The sequence below is a fragment of the Onthophagus taurus genome, chromosome 7 (genome assembly GCF_036711975.1).
Source record: "Onthophagus taurus isolate NC chromosome 7, IU_Otau_3.0, whole genome shotgun sequence".
Classification (NCBI taxonomy): Eukaryota; Metazoa; Arthropoda; class Insecta; order Coleoptera; family Scarabaeidae; genus Onthophagus; species Onthophagus taurus.
In genome coordinates this window covers 17,764,436-17,783,006 of record NC_091972.1, presented here as the reverse complement: position 1 = coordinate 17,783,006, position 18,571 = coordinate 17,764,436, and the positions used below count along the sequence as shown (strand labels likewise).

At 33.2% G+C, this 18,571-nt stretch overlaps 1 protein-coding gene across 4 annotated transcripts in view; it reads right to left on the bottom strand.

The window, feature by feature from the left end:
• LOC111414679 (RNA-binding protein Nova-1-like protein passilla) overlaps positions 1-18,571 on the bottom strand; it is a 57,249-nt gene that overhangs the window by 21,636 nt on the left and 17,042 nt on the right. For all 4 annotated transcript variants that reach the window (XM_071197149.1, XM_023046078.2, XM_071197148.1 and 1 more), the window contains exon 3: positions 12,433-12,735. In XM_071197149.1, the coding sequence (XP_071053250.1) occupies positions 12,433-12,735 (303 nt within the window). The remainder of the gene's footprint in view (positions 1-12,432; positions 12,736-18,571) is intronic.

The window sequence follows — 18,571 nt, the reverse complement described above, 5'->3', positions numbered from 1 at the left end:
AATGCAACACATCTTAATAGTATAGGCATTCGGTAGTTTTGCTTGGAGAAAAGGTGATGTCCTTAGGATAACACTGAATTTTCTGTTTTGTGTTAGTTCTAGTGCAAAACTATAACTAACACTACACCGAGAACTAGAAACATTAGGATTTAGCCGCACGTCTTGCAACACGGCTAAACCCGAATGATTCTAGTTCTAGGTCTTGTGTTAGTTCTAGTTTTAGTGCAATAAAAATATGCAGCATAGTGATATCTTATGCTAACTAGCGCTACCTACCACTGTCACTAGAACTAATATTAGACCTAAAACTAGAAACATTTGGGTTTAGCCGCACGTCTCTCAAGACGGCTAAACCCGAATGATTCTAGTTCTAGGTCTTGTGTTAGTTCTAGTGACAGTGCTAGGTAGTACTAGTTAGCATTAAATATCGCTATGTTGTATATTTGTATTGAAGTAAAACCAGAACTAACACTAGACCTAGAACTAGAAACATTTGGATTTAGCCGTACGTCTTTTAAGACGGCTAAACCCGAATGTTTCTAGTTTTAATTGTTATTCGGCGCTAGGCCAAAAACTAGAATCATTTGGGTTTAGCCGTATATCTCTCAAGACGACTAAACCCGAATGATTCTAGTTCTAGTGTTAATTCTAGTGATAGTCCTAGTGTAAAACCCAATACTTTCTAGTTCTAGGTCTAGTGTAAGTCATAGTTTTAGTGCAATAAAAATATCGTCGGCTTAGTAAGAAAACCACGTAAGTCCGTTTCGGGAAATTTTACAGAAGACAAAAAAAAACTGGATTCTTTAAATTATATTTGTATTTCGACTGTCGAATTTTGATACAATTGAAAATGAGAATATTATATGTTAGAATCTACTATGGTTGGTAATTTTAAATAATTTCAGGCACCTTAGATGCAGTTACGCGTTTTTCTGTTTAATTTTTCTAAAAGAAGTGGAGTTACGCGAATTTCGTAATAAGTTTTTTAAGCAAAATTTTATAATTTATCTCCAACAATATATTTTAAATTGAAAAAAAAACTTATATGCAAGCTAAAAAACATAATATAAACTAGAAAATAATGAAATTAACAGTGTTTATTTTTTGAATAAACTAATAATACAATAAGGAATTCAATTAAACTTTATTGCTATAATTATTTTTCCTTAAGTGCTACATTATTAATAGGAACATCTTTTAAATACACAAATCACAAGTATCTTATTCGTAAGGAAGTTCATCATAAAATTTATGATAGTCTTATAGAAGTCCAGCTTTTAGTGTCTGAAGATGATCGTATTTTTCTTTCTTTATTTTTCTTCGTTGAACGTATAGAGGCGCTAAATCATCAAATTTACAGGCATCAATTTTTTTGTTAACTCTACTATTTAACTTGCAAAATGGCTGACTATGTCTTAATTTGAAAAAAATTTCACCTTTAGGTAAATATTGAAGTGGTTTTAAGTCGGTAATAGCGGGATTACCGACAACTCTGCCTGGACGAATCGAGTTATAAAACTTTAAACCATCAAACTTTAAAAAAAAAGTATGATCCAAACATTTCACTTCATAAGGTGCATTTCAAGTTCTGCAGTAATGGCTCTCTAGTTTGGGAAGAGATTGAAAAAATTGAAACACTCGAATTTTTTTCTTGAAATTTTTTTGTTCTACTACTTTCTTCGCTAGAGGATACAGCACTACCTTTAATCCACATCAGCACCATGGTTTCCTTTAAACCTATAGTTCCAAGGAACATACGCTTACAAACCCTTATGGTTTCTAATTCAATTTTAAAAAAATATGTAATAGATAATTTTCTTTTAGAAATAATATCTTGATCTCTCCTCCTTCGTCTTTTAACGTTTGTAGGTCTTACTAAAGATTGTACCTGCACCTTCCGTTCTCTCCAATTCAGATTGTTCCAAAAGTCTTGATATATTTTTATATTTCGGTTTTTTTCTTACTGAGTTTGTTTCTTACTGAATTTTTCTTACTGAGAGAACAGTTGCAGAGGTTTCCTAAAACTTTGCCCGGTTTATGAATATTATACTCCCAATTTTGTCCTTACTTTTTTTTGCCTAAATAAAGTAATCCTCTTAAACGCCTGTCCTTGTTTACGTAGCCTTTCCATTCCGAAGGTATTTTTCTTTGGTTTCTAGTTTTAATGCTTAAAATATTTTCAGGTCTTTCAATGTTCGTAGCTTGATCGGAAGCAGGCGGAACATTTTCGTTTGCTTCAACGATATTGTCATAATTTTCATCACTATTAGAAACCTTGTCGTTGAAATCGTCGTCTTTAGAATTTGGCGCATAAGTTTTATCAAAATGCTCTTCTTCATTAGGGTTTTTATTTTTTGTAATATTATCTATCGATATCCTTCAGAAAGAGGAAGTAAGGGTTTGGCTACATCATTTTCTTTAGCAGGGTATTCAGTAGTATTGTCTATAACTGTAGGCAGTTGCGTAACATTAATAATAGCTAACAATAAAATATCTCCATTTGGAACTGTTTCCTCTTTGCTTACTAAAACTTCATTAGCATTTGCTATAGTAACTTCATCATTGAAATTTTCGTGTTCTAAATTAGATTCACCAAATTCTGCCGTTAAAATTCCGGTGTCTTTATTTACAATTAAATTAGTTTCAGCTGATTCATTCAAATGTTGTGGAGCTAATAATTTTACTTTGAGCATTCTGGTAGTAGTTACCGTTAATGTTAATGTTTCGGAACCGTATGTTATAAGCGGAAACACGCATTGATTGAAAGCCTTTCTTTTCAAATATATAGGAATATCGCTCTTGAAGATGTCTCTAAGTTTCCTGTAGGCTGTTCAGTTCGCTTGTTTGATTATCTCTCGATACACGAACATCATGGCCAAGATACATATAGCTGTCAACCCTATCAATCTCATTATCCCAAATGTTGATGGTAGACTTGGAAACAAGATTTGTCATAAATTTTGATTTCTTTACGTTAATATTTAGCCCGACTCTTGCACACAGCTCCTTTAAGTCGTTCACCATTAGTTTCATCTCTCCAAGACTATCCAAAATAAGAACTATATCGTCCGCGTGGCGTAAATTACTTAGGTATTTGCCAGCAATGTTTATGCTTTTTTGGGTCCAATCCAGTTGTTTAAATGCATTCTTCAGGACTGTGATGAACAATTTAGGTACAACATTGTATCGCCTTGTTTTACTCACAATCAGTACTTTACTATGTCTACTCTCTTCAGTACATTTATGCAATTTTACCGTCATTGTAGCATTCTTGTAGATGTTATAAACAAGTTTGGTGTATCGATAATCGACTCTGCATTCTTGAAGTGCTTGGAAAACTGCCAACAACTCAATTTAAATTAAATTTTATAAATACCTTTAAATACCCATCTTGGGTAAATACCCCCGATATATATCCAGGAAATTTACCCTTGACAATAAATACCCGGGTATTTAATAACACTGATCTATTCTAACGTTTTGTTCAACTTGTTAAATTGATAAGAAACACGGTTAATTGTTTAACAAAAAAAATTAACTTTATTATTAACTAAATTCTTGAATACTCTTATCTCAGGGTTTTAATAAAAATAATAATAATATAGCGAGTTCAGGTTCAAAAAGGAAAATTAATTTTACAGGTTTCTATTTTTAACTTCATTAACTGAGCATGAGAGAGCGTATACCGTCAATAAAGACGTATGTCAAATGTCAAACTATTATGTTTACGTTAAACTAATAAAAATTATAAAGACTTAAGTCTGTGTCGATAACAATCGATAAATGATCAAACAAAACAAGAATAACAGTGTTATTGTGCAATTTTGTTTCTTCAAAAGACTCGTAAGTTAGTTTGAATTATTGACATGAACATGAATAGTAAAATTCTCACTTATCTGATAAATAACTTTTAGGTTATGCGATTCAATTCGATTGAAGATCTCTATTGGGTTGGAAGATCCCTCTTAAGAATGGAAAATGGACAGGAATCTGGAAAGCTCCGGCTCGGATAATTATTCTTCTATCATATATTGTTTGAATCAGGAAAATTTTCAGAAATCAGGTAATTTCTTCTCAATTTATTTCCGATGTTCAAATTTAGCTTCTTTCCTTTTTTTAAAGTTAATAAAAAGAAATCTTTATTTTGTATTAACTTTGGATTGAATTTATCGGAGAACTAATTTTAGGTTAGGAAACTATTTTGGATTTTTTAGGTTAGATTTTTTAATCAAATTTAACAGAGCTCTCTTGCCCTTACTCAATTGGACTGCTTTGGCTCAACTTTTTCCTCTTCTTATATAGCCTTTTCCCCTTCTCCTAAAATTTCCTTCCTTTTGTCTTAAACCTTCTATCCCCATTGGTAGATAGGTTTCGCGCCATTTCTTCTTTTAAATATTTCTAAAACGCCATCTATCGGATTTCTTTTGAATTACTCAAAATTCCAAAATTTCTTTCATTAATACCTCCTTTATTCCTTCACTACTCTGGATGAGACTTCGTATTTAATGCATATGTCCTTCTATTTCAGTCATCCATTGGAGGTTTCAAAATTCTCCAATCACAAAAGAAGTTTGAAATTTACAAATTTAAAATCTAATTTCCAAAATCAAAATCGTTCAACATCTTCCAGATTCTAATAAATTAGATGTAGCTAATACTGATCTTCCCGTTTTGGATGGTTTTGAATGGATATTAACAGTTTTAAAAGAATTATGAGCAACTAAAAATTAAATGTCAAATGAATTGAGGTTATGTCTCTCTCTCTCAGGTAATTTGTCTCGGAAGCTTTATTACACTATCTAACACTGAATAACAATTAAAACTAGAACTAGAAACATTCGGATTTAGCCACATGGCTCTCAAGACGTTTCTAGTTGTTAAGTCTAGTGTTAGTTCAATAAAAATATGCAACATAGTGATATCTTATGCTATAACGGACACTGCCTTCACCATATTTTCCGTTATATCAAGGTTTTACTGTAATGCCAAATTATATTTACATATTGCATTTTATGTGGGACAAAGTACATAGGTACACCCTGATTTCTATGGAAATATATTTTTGTATATTGCATCTTAACTGAAATTCACCGTATATCACAAAACAAATGTGTTCCTATTATTTGTCTGGTTATTAATGAGTCACATTACTCGCTAAATTTAAATTCATTCTCTGCTAATTGATGAATAATGTTTAAAATAGGTCGACATTTATAAATTATTTAATAGTAATTCAAATTTGTTTTGCTTAAAGATTTTTATAGGTTTTTAAAGTTTCGTTACAAGATTTGCATTTTGAAACAGTGCGTGATAAATGAACTTTGTGGCATTAAAAGAAGCAACTGCTAAATGGATGGCTTTGAGATGAATTGTAGTTAACGTCATCTGTCATAAGATGTTTTGCAAATGCAAGTATAAAACTAATGGATTTTATAGGATGGATGATTCGGCAAAAATGTAAAGATTTCCAGAGATGACTTTATGAAAAGGATACTGGAATACCCTTTTCAGTATTATAAAGCAATGGGAGAAAACAATTATTCAAAGTACAAAAGAATTGTTGTTTCAATCGTAATCTGCAGTGAATATATTCGTATTCAAAATTTCCTTCGTGTATTATAAAATTGTCATGTGGCAACATCATGTAATAAGTTATGTGGGAAAAGTTGCCAACCCTGGAGAAGGAGCACAACTTGGTTTCACAATATTCCGCACCATCTCACCATCGTTCGTTTCTCCCCTTGATTGCTCCTTTCGTTATTAGTGGAGTTAATCGTGCTATTGTATTATTGATCAAACCTGGAATCTCCCTTCCAAAGAATTGTTGAGGCTCGATTAATAATTCTAGATCAGCTAAACGGAATTACATCATAGGTCGTTTTTGTCATAAGCTCCGTTTGTCGGGATATGCTGAGGATAATAGAAAGTGTATGTCATCTTCAGGCTTTAATTTCAGCAGAAATTTTAATTTAATCAAGGTTCAATGTCAACTTCGTTACTCTGTAGCCTCAACTTTGGGTTGGATGGCACGATGACTTACGATATTGGGGATTAGAAGAACTGATAACTCAGCTAAACGCAATTATCTACCAATTCGCCACATTTCAAGAAGGTGCTGAATTTCATACCCAAACTGGGTTGACCAATCCACTCGTTATAGAAAACTATGGAAACATTCTGCTATCATCGATATCGATTCCCTTTGTAATCAGCTTTGTCAAAATGACTTTAAACCTTACAAGACATATTACAAGTAACTGCAAAATTAACACTTTTATAACATAAACCTTGTTGATAATCCTCTATGTCGGTCAAAGCAAAACGATGATGGTTGTGATTTCCCCGCTCTACAAGACTTCGCCTTTGGAGAATAATGGTCGAAAATATGAGATGTATCCCAACCTTTGGTAACTTGTCTTCTAATAATAATCTCATTGTAATTCCATTTCCAGCTTCTAGCCTCTTTTAACTTCCCAATTTCCTGTTCGCAGGTTTCTCTCCGACGGAATTCCGTTTATCCAAGCTTTGACCTTGCTCGCTTCCTACTTTCTGTCGGTATCTGATCTGAAATAAAAACTTTGGAATTTTTTTTTCTGGTATTCTCTCAATGCGTACCAAATTAGCCGTTTTTATTGATTTTGCCCACCTTCTTTATTTCCCTTATTCTTTCGTTTCTTATCTTATCTACTCTCGATAAGATTAGACCCTTTGTTCTAAGTTCTTTGCTAATTGCCAAGTTTTATTTCTATATAAAACAAAGCATCGTCTTAAAGACTACGAAATATATACGACATTTCTTTTCAGGTAATATACTTTTGGATCATACTATTATTATTATTGCGGTCCCTCTCGTTATCGCGACCTATAAAATCTATTGTAACTTAAGCCCTCCAAAGGTTTAGGGCAAATCTAGGTCCTTGATGAGCCTTAGTATTGCTCCAAAGTTTTATTCCTTTATGTCAGTAGAACGAGCCTTTCCGAAAATTTTGTGTTTCAGGCGGTTTCTGGCGACGCATTCACACAGAATATATTTAGCGGTCTCTGACTCGTCGTTGTAAAGTCGACAAGTTTGATCTCAGCTTGTCCACTGTTGAATAGATGGTATTTCAAGGACGTATAGTCGACCTGGAAACCTGAGAGCGACCTTAGGTGTCCTTTGCTGAGGCATAAAACCTTTTTGGTTTTCTTTTAAGGCGAAGTTATCACACTCTTTGCCTGTCTGTGTCCTAAAGTTGTTTCCAACGCAAGGTTAGCTTTGAGTCCTCCCATGTATTAATTACCTGTTTTAAGTGGCTTTTTTGTACTCCACAGCTGGGTTAGGGCCAATAAAGTATGGCCTCGCTCCCTCTTTAGCCAGCTTTTCCGCCTTTACATTCTTTGATCAGTGCGGATTCACACCCGTTTTTCTATGCAGCTTTCTATTTCCTTTAGTTTTCTCCTATTCGTTCTTATTTTTGTGCCCAAATAATTATATTCGACGCAGATATCAAACCTTGTCATAAATTTCAGCTCCCCTTTATCTTGTACAATGGTCATCAGCAAAGATCGTTGAAAAAAATTTTAAAGAATATTGGTGGAAGCAGCAAGTATGTCTAAGGCCTTTAGTCATTGGAAAGATTGTTCATATAATTGTTTAATTGCACATATTGTTGTGTTATTGATCGATGCTACTAGTAGCTTAATAATACAGTTTTCTTATTAGGACAGTGTCGTATACTTTAGTAAGGTCTTCAAACAGTAGGTGGCCTTCTCGATTAGTTGGTGTCTTGTTCTCATTTATTTGATGTATGTACACTAAAGATGTTATCTACAGATTCTAGCTTTGAAACCCAACTGTTGTTCTATATCATGTGGGTCTATATACATACAATAAATCAGTTAATTATATTTATTTATGTCTTACCGTACACTCTTCTAGAGATGTTTGATTCTTTTTTTATGATTCGGTGGGATCTAATCTTCATTCTAAATTTCCAGTATTGTTTCTTCATTTATAAATGTCTCAAAAAGTTGTCGCAACAATTTTATTGGTTTGTTAATACGCTAAAATTATGCCACGACTTACAGAAACACCCTGTATATTGGCCCTGAACGGAATAGATAATCGGTAATTGCGCCAAGTTTCGTTATCTATTTTCATTGAGATCTTGTGCATAGTGTTATCGCCATTCTTCCAATTTAATTAGATTTAAATTTACCTTGTTGGAGCTTTAAGTTAAATGCTTTAATTAATTTCCAAGATTCAGATGTCCACTTCAAGTCAGCTCGCTATTTAATTTAATGTAGGTAATCTGCCAAATACACTGTTCTCGGATTATCTCTTGTACTAAAGTTTGCATTCAGGTTTTGCTCGATGTTATATACAGGGTGTTTAGAAATTGGCGGATAATGCACACGTAGCGACATTCTTCGTTCGATTCTAAAGCGAAAATCTTAATTTTAAAATGTTGTACCATGCTTCATACGTCTTCATGAGGTTCTCAAAGTTCAGATAATTTGTCCATAAATAAATAATTATTAATATTCAATATCTGTTGATAAAAAAGCTGTAATTTAGAATAAAAAGAATTTTGAAAAACTGTTTTTTTTTAGCTTTAAAGTTCGTTTTTAATAAGTTTTTTTAATCTTCATGAAAAACACATTTGGCAACAGTAGAAAAATATTTTAACATTAAAATTTCCGATTTAGAGTCGATCGAAGAATGTTAAGGTGTTAAAACATAATCAAAACTGACTTGTATATAAGACATTGTACGAGTTGATAATACAGTGATACAATAAAATCTACATACAGCCCGGAAAATGATAATATCTCAGCTCACAAAATGTAATTCAATGAAATTTTTTAACAAAACATGTAAGAAGTCCATATTATTTCCATATTTTACATAAAAACTATATGTTATTATTAATCAAGGGGAACATAAAACATAATCATATCTTTAACTCAAAAAAGTCTACATACAGTCCTAAAAAAAAAGTCTAGTGTCCGTTATAGCTCAATAAAAATATACAACTATCTAGCGCTGAATAACATATAAAACTAGACTAACACTAGCACTAGACCTAGAACTAAAAACATTCCGTTTAGTCGTGCGTCTCTTAAAACCGTCTTAGCCGTCTTTACAGACATGTGGCTAAACCCAAATGATTCTAGTTCTAGGTATACTGTTAGTTCTACATAGATAACAGTGCTAGTGTAAAACTAGAACTAACACAAGACCTAGAACTAGAATAATGAGAAGACGGAGAAGACGCACGACTAAACCCTAAACTTTCTAGTTCTATTGTGCGACCAGTTGGATTTGGCCGGCGGAAAATATGCGAACTATTATCGGAAATACCTTACCCCTCACCTCCTTGACCTATATATTCGGCTGTAGTACAGTCAAGTTACCAAATAAAACAATATGTATTTCTGACATTTCATTTCTTTGACAGCGTTGCTTGAGTTAGGTTATAGTTTTGTGAGTTTATCGAGTTTATTTTCTATTATCGTTCTATTTCGTTTATCTATAACTGTTCTTATCAGATAGCCAATGATGAACTTGGTGAAAATAAGAGACCTGTTGTATATTTGGATGAAAGCTACGTACATAAAAATTATACTGTTTCGAAATGTTGGCAAGGATGGATAATTGCTCATTGTGGAGGCAGTATGGGTTTTATTAAGAACGGTTTCCTTTTATTTAAATCAAAAACAAAAAGTGGTGATTATCATGATGAAATGAATTTTGAGAACTTTTCAAAATGGTTTAAAACACAAGTGCTACCAAATTTACCGGACAATTCAATAATTGTTATGGACAATGCGCCTTACCATTCAGTACAAATAAATAGGCCTCCTACTTCTTCATCAAAGAAGAATGATATAATCTGTTGGCTACAATCGATGAACATACCATACCATCCACATATGTTAAAATGCGAGCTACTAGAAATCGTTAGGAGGTATAAACCATCACCACAGTATGTAATTGATAAGTATGCAAAATCGAAGGGTCATACTGTATTACGCCTTCCTCCGTATCACTGTGACCTGAATCCAATAGAGCTAATTTGGAGTATGGTGAAGAGAAAAATAGCCTCTGGTAATATTGGATTAATAAATATGGAAAATCTAATTCACGAGGCAGTAAATCAAATAACTCCCCTAACCACGTTGAGAAAATTAGAAATGAATATATGACAAAAGATCAGCTATTCGACAATGAAGAGAGATTTATTATTAATTTAGGTGAATCAGACAGTGATATTTCATATAGAGATTCAGATTAGAATAGTTTTTAAAAAATGTATGTCTCTGATATATAAATTGTTACTTCTCAACAAACCTGAAATAGCACAAATATATTTTATGTTATAATGTTTTGTATTTGTCGACATAAAATCAAATATTAATAATTAAACAAAAAGCCTTTATTTTATAATCTAAAATGCAACACTCATAACCTCACATTCACAAATGTCAAACTTTTCAATTAAGCGTTACAAAATTTTTGTTCTGAGTGTACCTTTCAAAACGATCGCGATGCTTGACCGGCCATATTGGGTTGGTCGTACTCTAGGTCTAGTGTTAGTTCAAGTTTTAATTGTAATTCAGCGCTCTATTGTTGTATATTTTTATTGAACTAAAAGTAGAACTAGTCTAGTGTCAGACCAAGAACTAGAATCATTTGGGTTTAGCCGCACGTCTGTAAAGACGGCTAAACCCGAATGTTCTAGGTCTAGTGTTAGTTCTACATTGATAACAGTGCTAGTGTAAAACTAGAACTAACACTAGATAACAGTTCTACATAGATAACAGTGCTAGTGTAAAATTAGAACTAACACTAGATCTGGAACTAGAATCATTTGGGTTTAGCCGTCTTTACAGACGTGAGGCTAAACCCAAATGATTCTAGTTCTAGGTATAGTGTTAGTTTTAGTTTTACACTAGCATTGTTATCGATATAGAACTAACACTAGAACTAGAAACATTCGGGTTTAGCCGTCTTTACAGACGTGCGGCTAAACCCAATGATTCTTGTTCTAGATCATTATATCATTATATAGATATCTTATGCATTAGTTAGCATAAGATATCACTATGTTGTATATTTTTATGGAACTAAAACTAGAACTAACACTAGAACTAGAAAGCATCTAGAATGTTTCTAGTTCTAGATCTAGTGTCAGTTCTAGTTTTACATTAGCACTATCACTAGAACTAACACAAGACCTAGAACTAGAATAATTCGGGTTTAGCCGCACATCTCTCAAGACGACTAAACCCGAATGATTCTAGTTCTAAGTCTTACGTTAGTTCTAGTGATGGTGCTAGGTAGTACTAGTTAGCATAAGATATCACTATGCTGCATATTTTTATTGCACTAAGAGAGGTCTTAAGCAATAGATTTAGTCGCAAATCTACTGCTGTAGCCTTCAGTTCGTAGTACAAGTCGAACTGTTTCGAATTTGTATTAAAATAATATAAACTTCTAATATCCTTCGTTTAAAAAATTCATTAAATTACATTTCAGGAGCTGAGATATCATTTTCTGGGGTGTATGTAGACTTTATTATATCACTGTATATATCAATCAAATTAACCTAAGAATAAAATAAATAATTAAATATTTAAATCTATATAAAACAGCTGAGATTCAAGGCCAATAACAAACTTTTTTAATCATAAATTTTCCAATTACTAACATTATTTCCTTCAGATAAGTGATGCGTGTTTAAGATTAGCTGTAATAATTTCCGCTAATTTACGAATAAGCTGCATTGTAAAAACATAATACGTTCTATCGTAACGCATCTCTATTTACACCTTCACAAAACTAATTAGTAATGATTAATTATCTTAAATTAAAACCAACAACAAAGAAATGTTGACCGAGATATTTACAGAAAACGATACAAGGTTTCTCTCCTCCATAACTTTGCCAAGGTCAATTAACAAACCTTTTCTTAGATGGCAGAAATAAACGCATTCTAAATGCATCCAAGCAGGTTGAAATTAAATGAACACATCAACAATTTAATTTTAGGAAAACCGGCCAACGTTAAACGTCGTTATAGATATGTCAAACTTAAATAATGTTTACGTCGTCTCGTTACGCAACGAATTCCGGGCTGCATCATCGTACCAAACACGAAAATAGAACGTGTTTACATCGTGCTGTTCTCTCGTCTCCTTTTGATCATAAACAGTACCATTCACGGAATTGTCAATCAAATTTATTTATGAGTTATGCGAGAAACAAGATTTTTTTTTAATATGAATGTAAGTGCTAGATGCTATTATTACGGCCGGTTATGCAGCAGGTGTTTGGTTCTGTGGTATTTTTAGGATGGCCCAAAAATAAACCCTCTCGTAACGCGGTGCAGTTGTCGGGGAAGTTAATTCATAATAAAATACACTTATTTTTAGTTAAAAATTACTAACCTATCACAGTTATACATCTCTCCTGAAGACTAACATCTTTGGCTTTCTGAGAGATCTGCACGTACGAACCACTATTTTCTTTGATCAATTTGATGTAATTTCCTGCTTTTCCTATTATCATACCCGCCGTTGAGTTCGGCACTAAAATTTTCACCTGTTTATCCCTATCTTGCATCTTATTGTCGGTATCGGTTATTGGTTTATTAAGGTCTGGTTTTTCCCTGATCTTGTCCATTATGAAATCTAGGACTTGCATGATTGCCTCTGCCGATCCTGTTATGAGACATACTCTTTCTGTTGTTCCTAAAAAAAGAAAAACAAAATTTTAATTTTTGATTACATTTAATTACTCTTTAATTATAATTTAGTACTACTAACAAAATTTTTAACATTTATTTCAAAATAATTGGGTAACGCTTGATATTTGAAAACAATTGCGCAAATAACTGCTATGCGGTCGTTTCTTCTCTCCATCTTTTTTCATCGCTTATGAAACTATACTTTCTGGTTGTTCGGTTTCTCTGGGTATGAGTGTAGGAGATGGTATAAGTGTTGTTGCGTAAGGTGGCCCCGCTCATCCGAAAATATAAACCTGCACAGTTACTCTGACAATTTCCCAACATATCGGTGACTTAAAGCTCGCGCATTCATTAACATTTTCATGTGCGTCGTGAGGGGCGTGATGTATCGTGACTCAGGTCGACTGCTAACAACGAACAAGGACGAAACGAAACGTATAACCGATTCACTCGTGTATTTCACAAGTTTAATTGACTTTAACAGGTGATTCTCGATCAAAAAATTGTGACTGCAAAACGCAGTGTCGAGAAAGTTACGGTAATTATGCGTCATTTTTTGGAAAAACTTTGGAAGTTTGCCAATTACCGAGCTTGTAGTTTTATGTAAATAAAAATTTACATACCGTTGAGAATTTACAGCAACACTAAATTTTAACATTTATTTGAAATCCCTTATATGTTATAATGAAGCACATAAACTTTTGATAATACATAATAAGTATGTTGCAAAAAATTATATAAGATAATTATTTGTACTACAAAATAATCCTTGAATATCAACTAACATGATTTATAAAGTTATAATTTATGTAAATAAAATTGCTTGGTGATATAAGTAACCCGCGTTGTCAGTTGACATTGAAAAGATAACGTTTTTTTGCAATTCCCCGCCTATTACCACGTTACGCAATAGGGCACTTATCAACATCGAAGTAACAACGTTATGCAAAAGACGCTACGCGACGTTAACGTTAGCTGAGAGATAGCAAGAGGCGGCAAATCTCGCTTTCGAAATTTACTAAACCCGCCGACATTCAGTTCGCTTTTAATTCTTTTCTAAAGCAAACGAAACGTTACACGAGTGCATTTGGCAGCGCGTCAATTGAGCAAATATTAAAACCGATTCGTTACAGAATGTTGGCGTTTTCTTTGTCGAGGTCGTAACACGCTCAAAATAAAAATGAATAGAAAATTTTGAGATGCGGCGATTTCTACGTAGGTATACGTGCATTAAAATAATCCGTTAATGGTGTATGGCGGATCAAGTTTAGGTGGGTTTCGCTTCGGTCCGATTACGTAAACCAAAAAAGAAAGTACGACGACATCGATTGTTAGAGAAGAGTTCCGACATTCATTTCATATTTGCGTCATGAAATCGTTGTCACGGACGGGCGGATGTAAATGTCACAGACGCAAAGCGAATTATTTAAAGTTATAATATATATAATGTATTTAGTACGAAAAGTATTGATTAAAAGTAATGAACCCGGATGTTATACAGTGTGCGGCAAAATTATGGAATAAATTCAATAAAACACTTTCAACAAGCCAATTTTGGTTTTTCAATACACTTCACTTCCAGATAGTCATTTGTTTTTAAGTTATAATGTTATCAATAAAAAAAATACTCTTTAATATTCCGTAATAAAAAAAATTAACTTAAAAACAAATGATTATCTGGAAGTGACGTGAAGTGTATTGAAAAACCAAAATTGGCTTGTTTCGCCGTTTTTGCAAAATAGTGTTTATAAGCGTTTTATTGAATTTATTCCATAATTTTGCCACACACTGTATACCCAATTGTTATGTAGCAAAACGACTATTATCTGAATGTAAAAGCTATTTTGGCTTTCAATTTTCCACCCAACCTTCATACACCAATGTGGAAGTCTCTGCAAAACTGCAGGTTTCTATTTTTCCAGATCGATATTCGAAGAATTCTAGCGGTACTAGAAGGCGCACGTTGTTGGAAGCTAATTAAGTGCCATTATTTATTTCAGTATTTTGTTTTCACGTCAGCGGGATGTTTCTGTTTTCTGCTTAAGGTTTTCAGTGTGTTTAATAATACCTATTGTGTTACTTATACATAATAATGGCAAATATTTTAACTGGAGATACTACGTGTCAAATAACCAAACCATTGACTAAAAATAGTCTTATTCAAAATTGCACCGTTTTCAAAATGAACGTCTTCAAAGTTCCAGAAAAAAAAATCGTTTTTTCCAATTTTAAGCTAATCTACTTGTACGATGAAAATAAAATTTGGCATGGCGATTTAGTATTATTACATGCTTCTTATGGTGGAATTTTCCGAAATCAGCAACTAGAAAAAAATATCCCCTTGTGTTAACAAAAATAGAACTTTTTTGTTTTTCGATTTACAAGCACGAAATTAGCATCACCTGGCCAGTTAAAATGTTAAAAATAAGGTCCTCTTGTAGAATCTTCGTGTTATACTTGGTTTTCGAGAAAAACGAGAAAGTTCGGAAGGATTTGTGACTAAAAATAGTTTAAACAGCAAAAAAATCCGGGTAGGCCAACATTCAAATGAACAAAATTTAAAAAACAACTTATGACAAATAAACTGATTACATTTATTTACAATATCACGATCAGTAAATGCCACTTTAATCATTTCTGCATATCATTTAGATAAATGATAATGTGTTCATGGTATTAAGTAGGTACGACATATTAAAAATAAGTTCAGGTATTTGGCTCTGGTCTGAATTAATCGTTTCGATCTAGTAGGATGTTGTCAGTTTATACATTTGTTGATTTTCATTGTTTGTTTCTCATAGTTGACAAATTTAATAAGTTGATTAAGTGAAAATGCCACGTCATAACAATTTGTCTAATCTTGAAATGCGAGATATGCTTTGTGTTTATGCACAAGAAAATTATTCCTGCCTTGCTGCTGCTCGAAGATATCAAGACATGTATCCAAACAGAGTTCAACCTAATCGCAAAACTTTCAGTAACATTTTTAGCCGATTAGGAGAGGCTGAACAATTTAAGCCCAAAAATGATGTGGGCGACCTAAAAATTTTACTGTTGATCAGGAGGACGACATTTTAGTACGAATCGCTGATAATCCTGAACTAAGCACTCGGCGTTTATCAGCACAGATTAGAGTAAGCTACCGTTTTTCGATTACTGAAACAAGAAAATCTACGGCCTTACCACTTTACATCCGTACAAAACTCATTGCCTAGAGATTATCCTTCACGATTAAATTTTGCTCAGTGGATATTAAATGGAAAAAATGAAAATAGCAATTTTATTAAAAACATTCTTTTTACCGACGAGGCCACTTTTACACGTAGAGGAGTCTTCAACTGGAGAAATAGCCACAGTTGGGACAAAGAGTGAGATCATAAGCGCTGAATTCAGGGAATTAGAGAAATTAAGAACACAGTCGGGCCAAGGAAAATCTACCAGAATCTAAATAAGAATAGGAAAGGATTTAAACTTAGTATCACAAAGTGCAGGGACATAAAGAGAAGAATTGTAACGGAGCAAGGCGACCAGAAGAAGAAGAATGAAACAGAGAGGCTTTGCCGAACTCATCAAACAATACATGGTGGCAGCAATGAAACTAAAAAATAATAAAGCACCGGATCAAATAACATCATCATAAGTTGATGCAGACACTTTTGAACTGGTCACAAGCATATTTAAGTGAATCCTGAAGAATGCAACCTTGGCATAATACTCGGCTAGCTTCGTTTATATGGTATTCGAGAAGGTTATACAGGATGTGGACGTCAACATGAGAGACACAATTATAAAGACGCTTTTGCTGATAATGTTGACATAATTGCAAGGTCAACAAGAAACATGATAGAAGCCTCCTACCTACTAAAGAAAGCAGCGCACAAAGTGGAGTAAAATTAAACCCAAATAAAACAAAATATGTGCATCTAAACCCATCAACGAGACATGTCTAAAATTTAGTCTTAGGCTAAAGCTGCAGATGATGATAATATAACATCAAAATTGTAGAGCAATTTGTGTACCTGGTCACTTCGGGTAACAACACCGGCGAAGAGATCAAAAGAAGCATTTTTCTAGCAAACAAAATGATGCCCCCAATTAAGATCTGTCACTTTGACAAGAAAAATAGAATGTGAAAAAGTGAATGATGAAAGATATTTCGATACCTACGACACATATTTGGATGGCCAATTTAAACTAGCCATTTAAAAAAAAACGGTCGCTTGCGTTACATAAGGATATACAGGGTGCTCCATTACTGAATAATTTAATGTAAGGAATTCACTGTTGCTCTGTGTCCCATTAGTAACGGACCACTCTGTATATAGGATAGATATAAGGACATATGAAGAGAATTGGAGTGAATTACAAAACAGGCGGCGCCGGCTGGAAAAAGGTTTAGAGAACGGCCCAAGACTAGATATGTAAACCAGGTAGAAAGAGACATTAACATCATCAACTATAGAAGGAAGCAACACAAAGAGGGTTGTCATTCCGCTGATGATTATAGTGAAAGTGTAGCAGGTCACACTTATTATGCCTTGACCGCGTGCAACCTCGGCCACTATTGTATAGAGGTTGTCAGCTCACTTTCATTTTCAATAAATATAATAGCCGAGGACCGAGGTCGTTTGTGGCCGAGGCGTTGCAATCAAAATTGACTGTCAAACATCATACCTGATTAATAGTGTCCGACAGAAGATTCAGTTTCGGCCAAAATACGAGTTTCGGTTCGACTGATGTCTATTGTCGTATCTGATTTGGCTTGTTTACGGAAGTTTCATCTTGTTTCAAGCAAGATGAAACAAGTTGTTTATGTACGCTTTATGTATGTAGCTATCGTGTGAAGCGTGTGTAAAAAGTTTATAAAAAGAGAGAGACGAAGAACGAGTTGAGAAAGAGTTCTTGAACTGCTGACTTATCAAAAGCCATATGTAAACTTTTCAAAAACTTTATTTTATTATAAACTTTATATATTTATATTATTTATTTACTCTTTGGGAAGTAAGGAATTAAAAAAAATAAACTATACATGGATTGAAGCAACTTTTGTCTAAATGTCACAATTTAAAGTATCGGCAAGTTTTGAAACAAGCACAGATGGATGAGAAGAAAAATGAAGCTCTCATGACGAACTGTAACGGTTATTTAATTGGTCAGAAAATCGACAATGCCATTATGGACTTTATTATTGACAACATGCTGCTATACTCTGTAGTGGAAAGTACTGCTTTTAATATTAAAAAATTATTCGTGAGACGATCTTTTTTATAAAAAGAAACTATTTTATTTCATATTAATATTTCGATCGTTTTTTTCGATCTTCATCAGTGTATAAAAATTATGTTTCTTAAGGAAATAACATAAATGAAACCATAAAACGTTTATAACAATAAATTGGAGATATTACTATATTGAAATAAATAAATCAGTACTCTATCTTTTTTAATATTATTATCAATTACGATCGATTAAATTCTTTTATTAATTTATTGTTATAATGAGATTTTTTGAAGTGTACAGCTTTTAGCCGTTTTAATTTAGCAAATCTAAAAGGCAATTGTAAATACAGTTTTAAATCTGCTCAATATTTCCGAATGTCACCAATGTGTCAAATATTTGACAAAATGAAGGCAGAAGTAATGGATTTAATCAAACAATGCGAATAGTTAAGTTACACGACCGATATATGGACAATCCATCAAAGACGTCCTCACTACTGAATTTGACAAGTCATTTCATGATGGAATCACAAAGATTGAAAGTTATATTGGGAGCTACTGTACTGGAAGAAGACCACACCGTTTACGTTTTATAAAAGCTTACTCGAGTCGTGGGCGAAT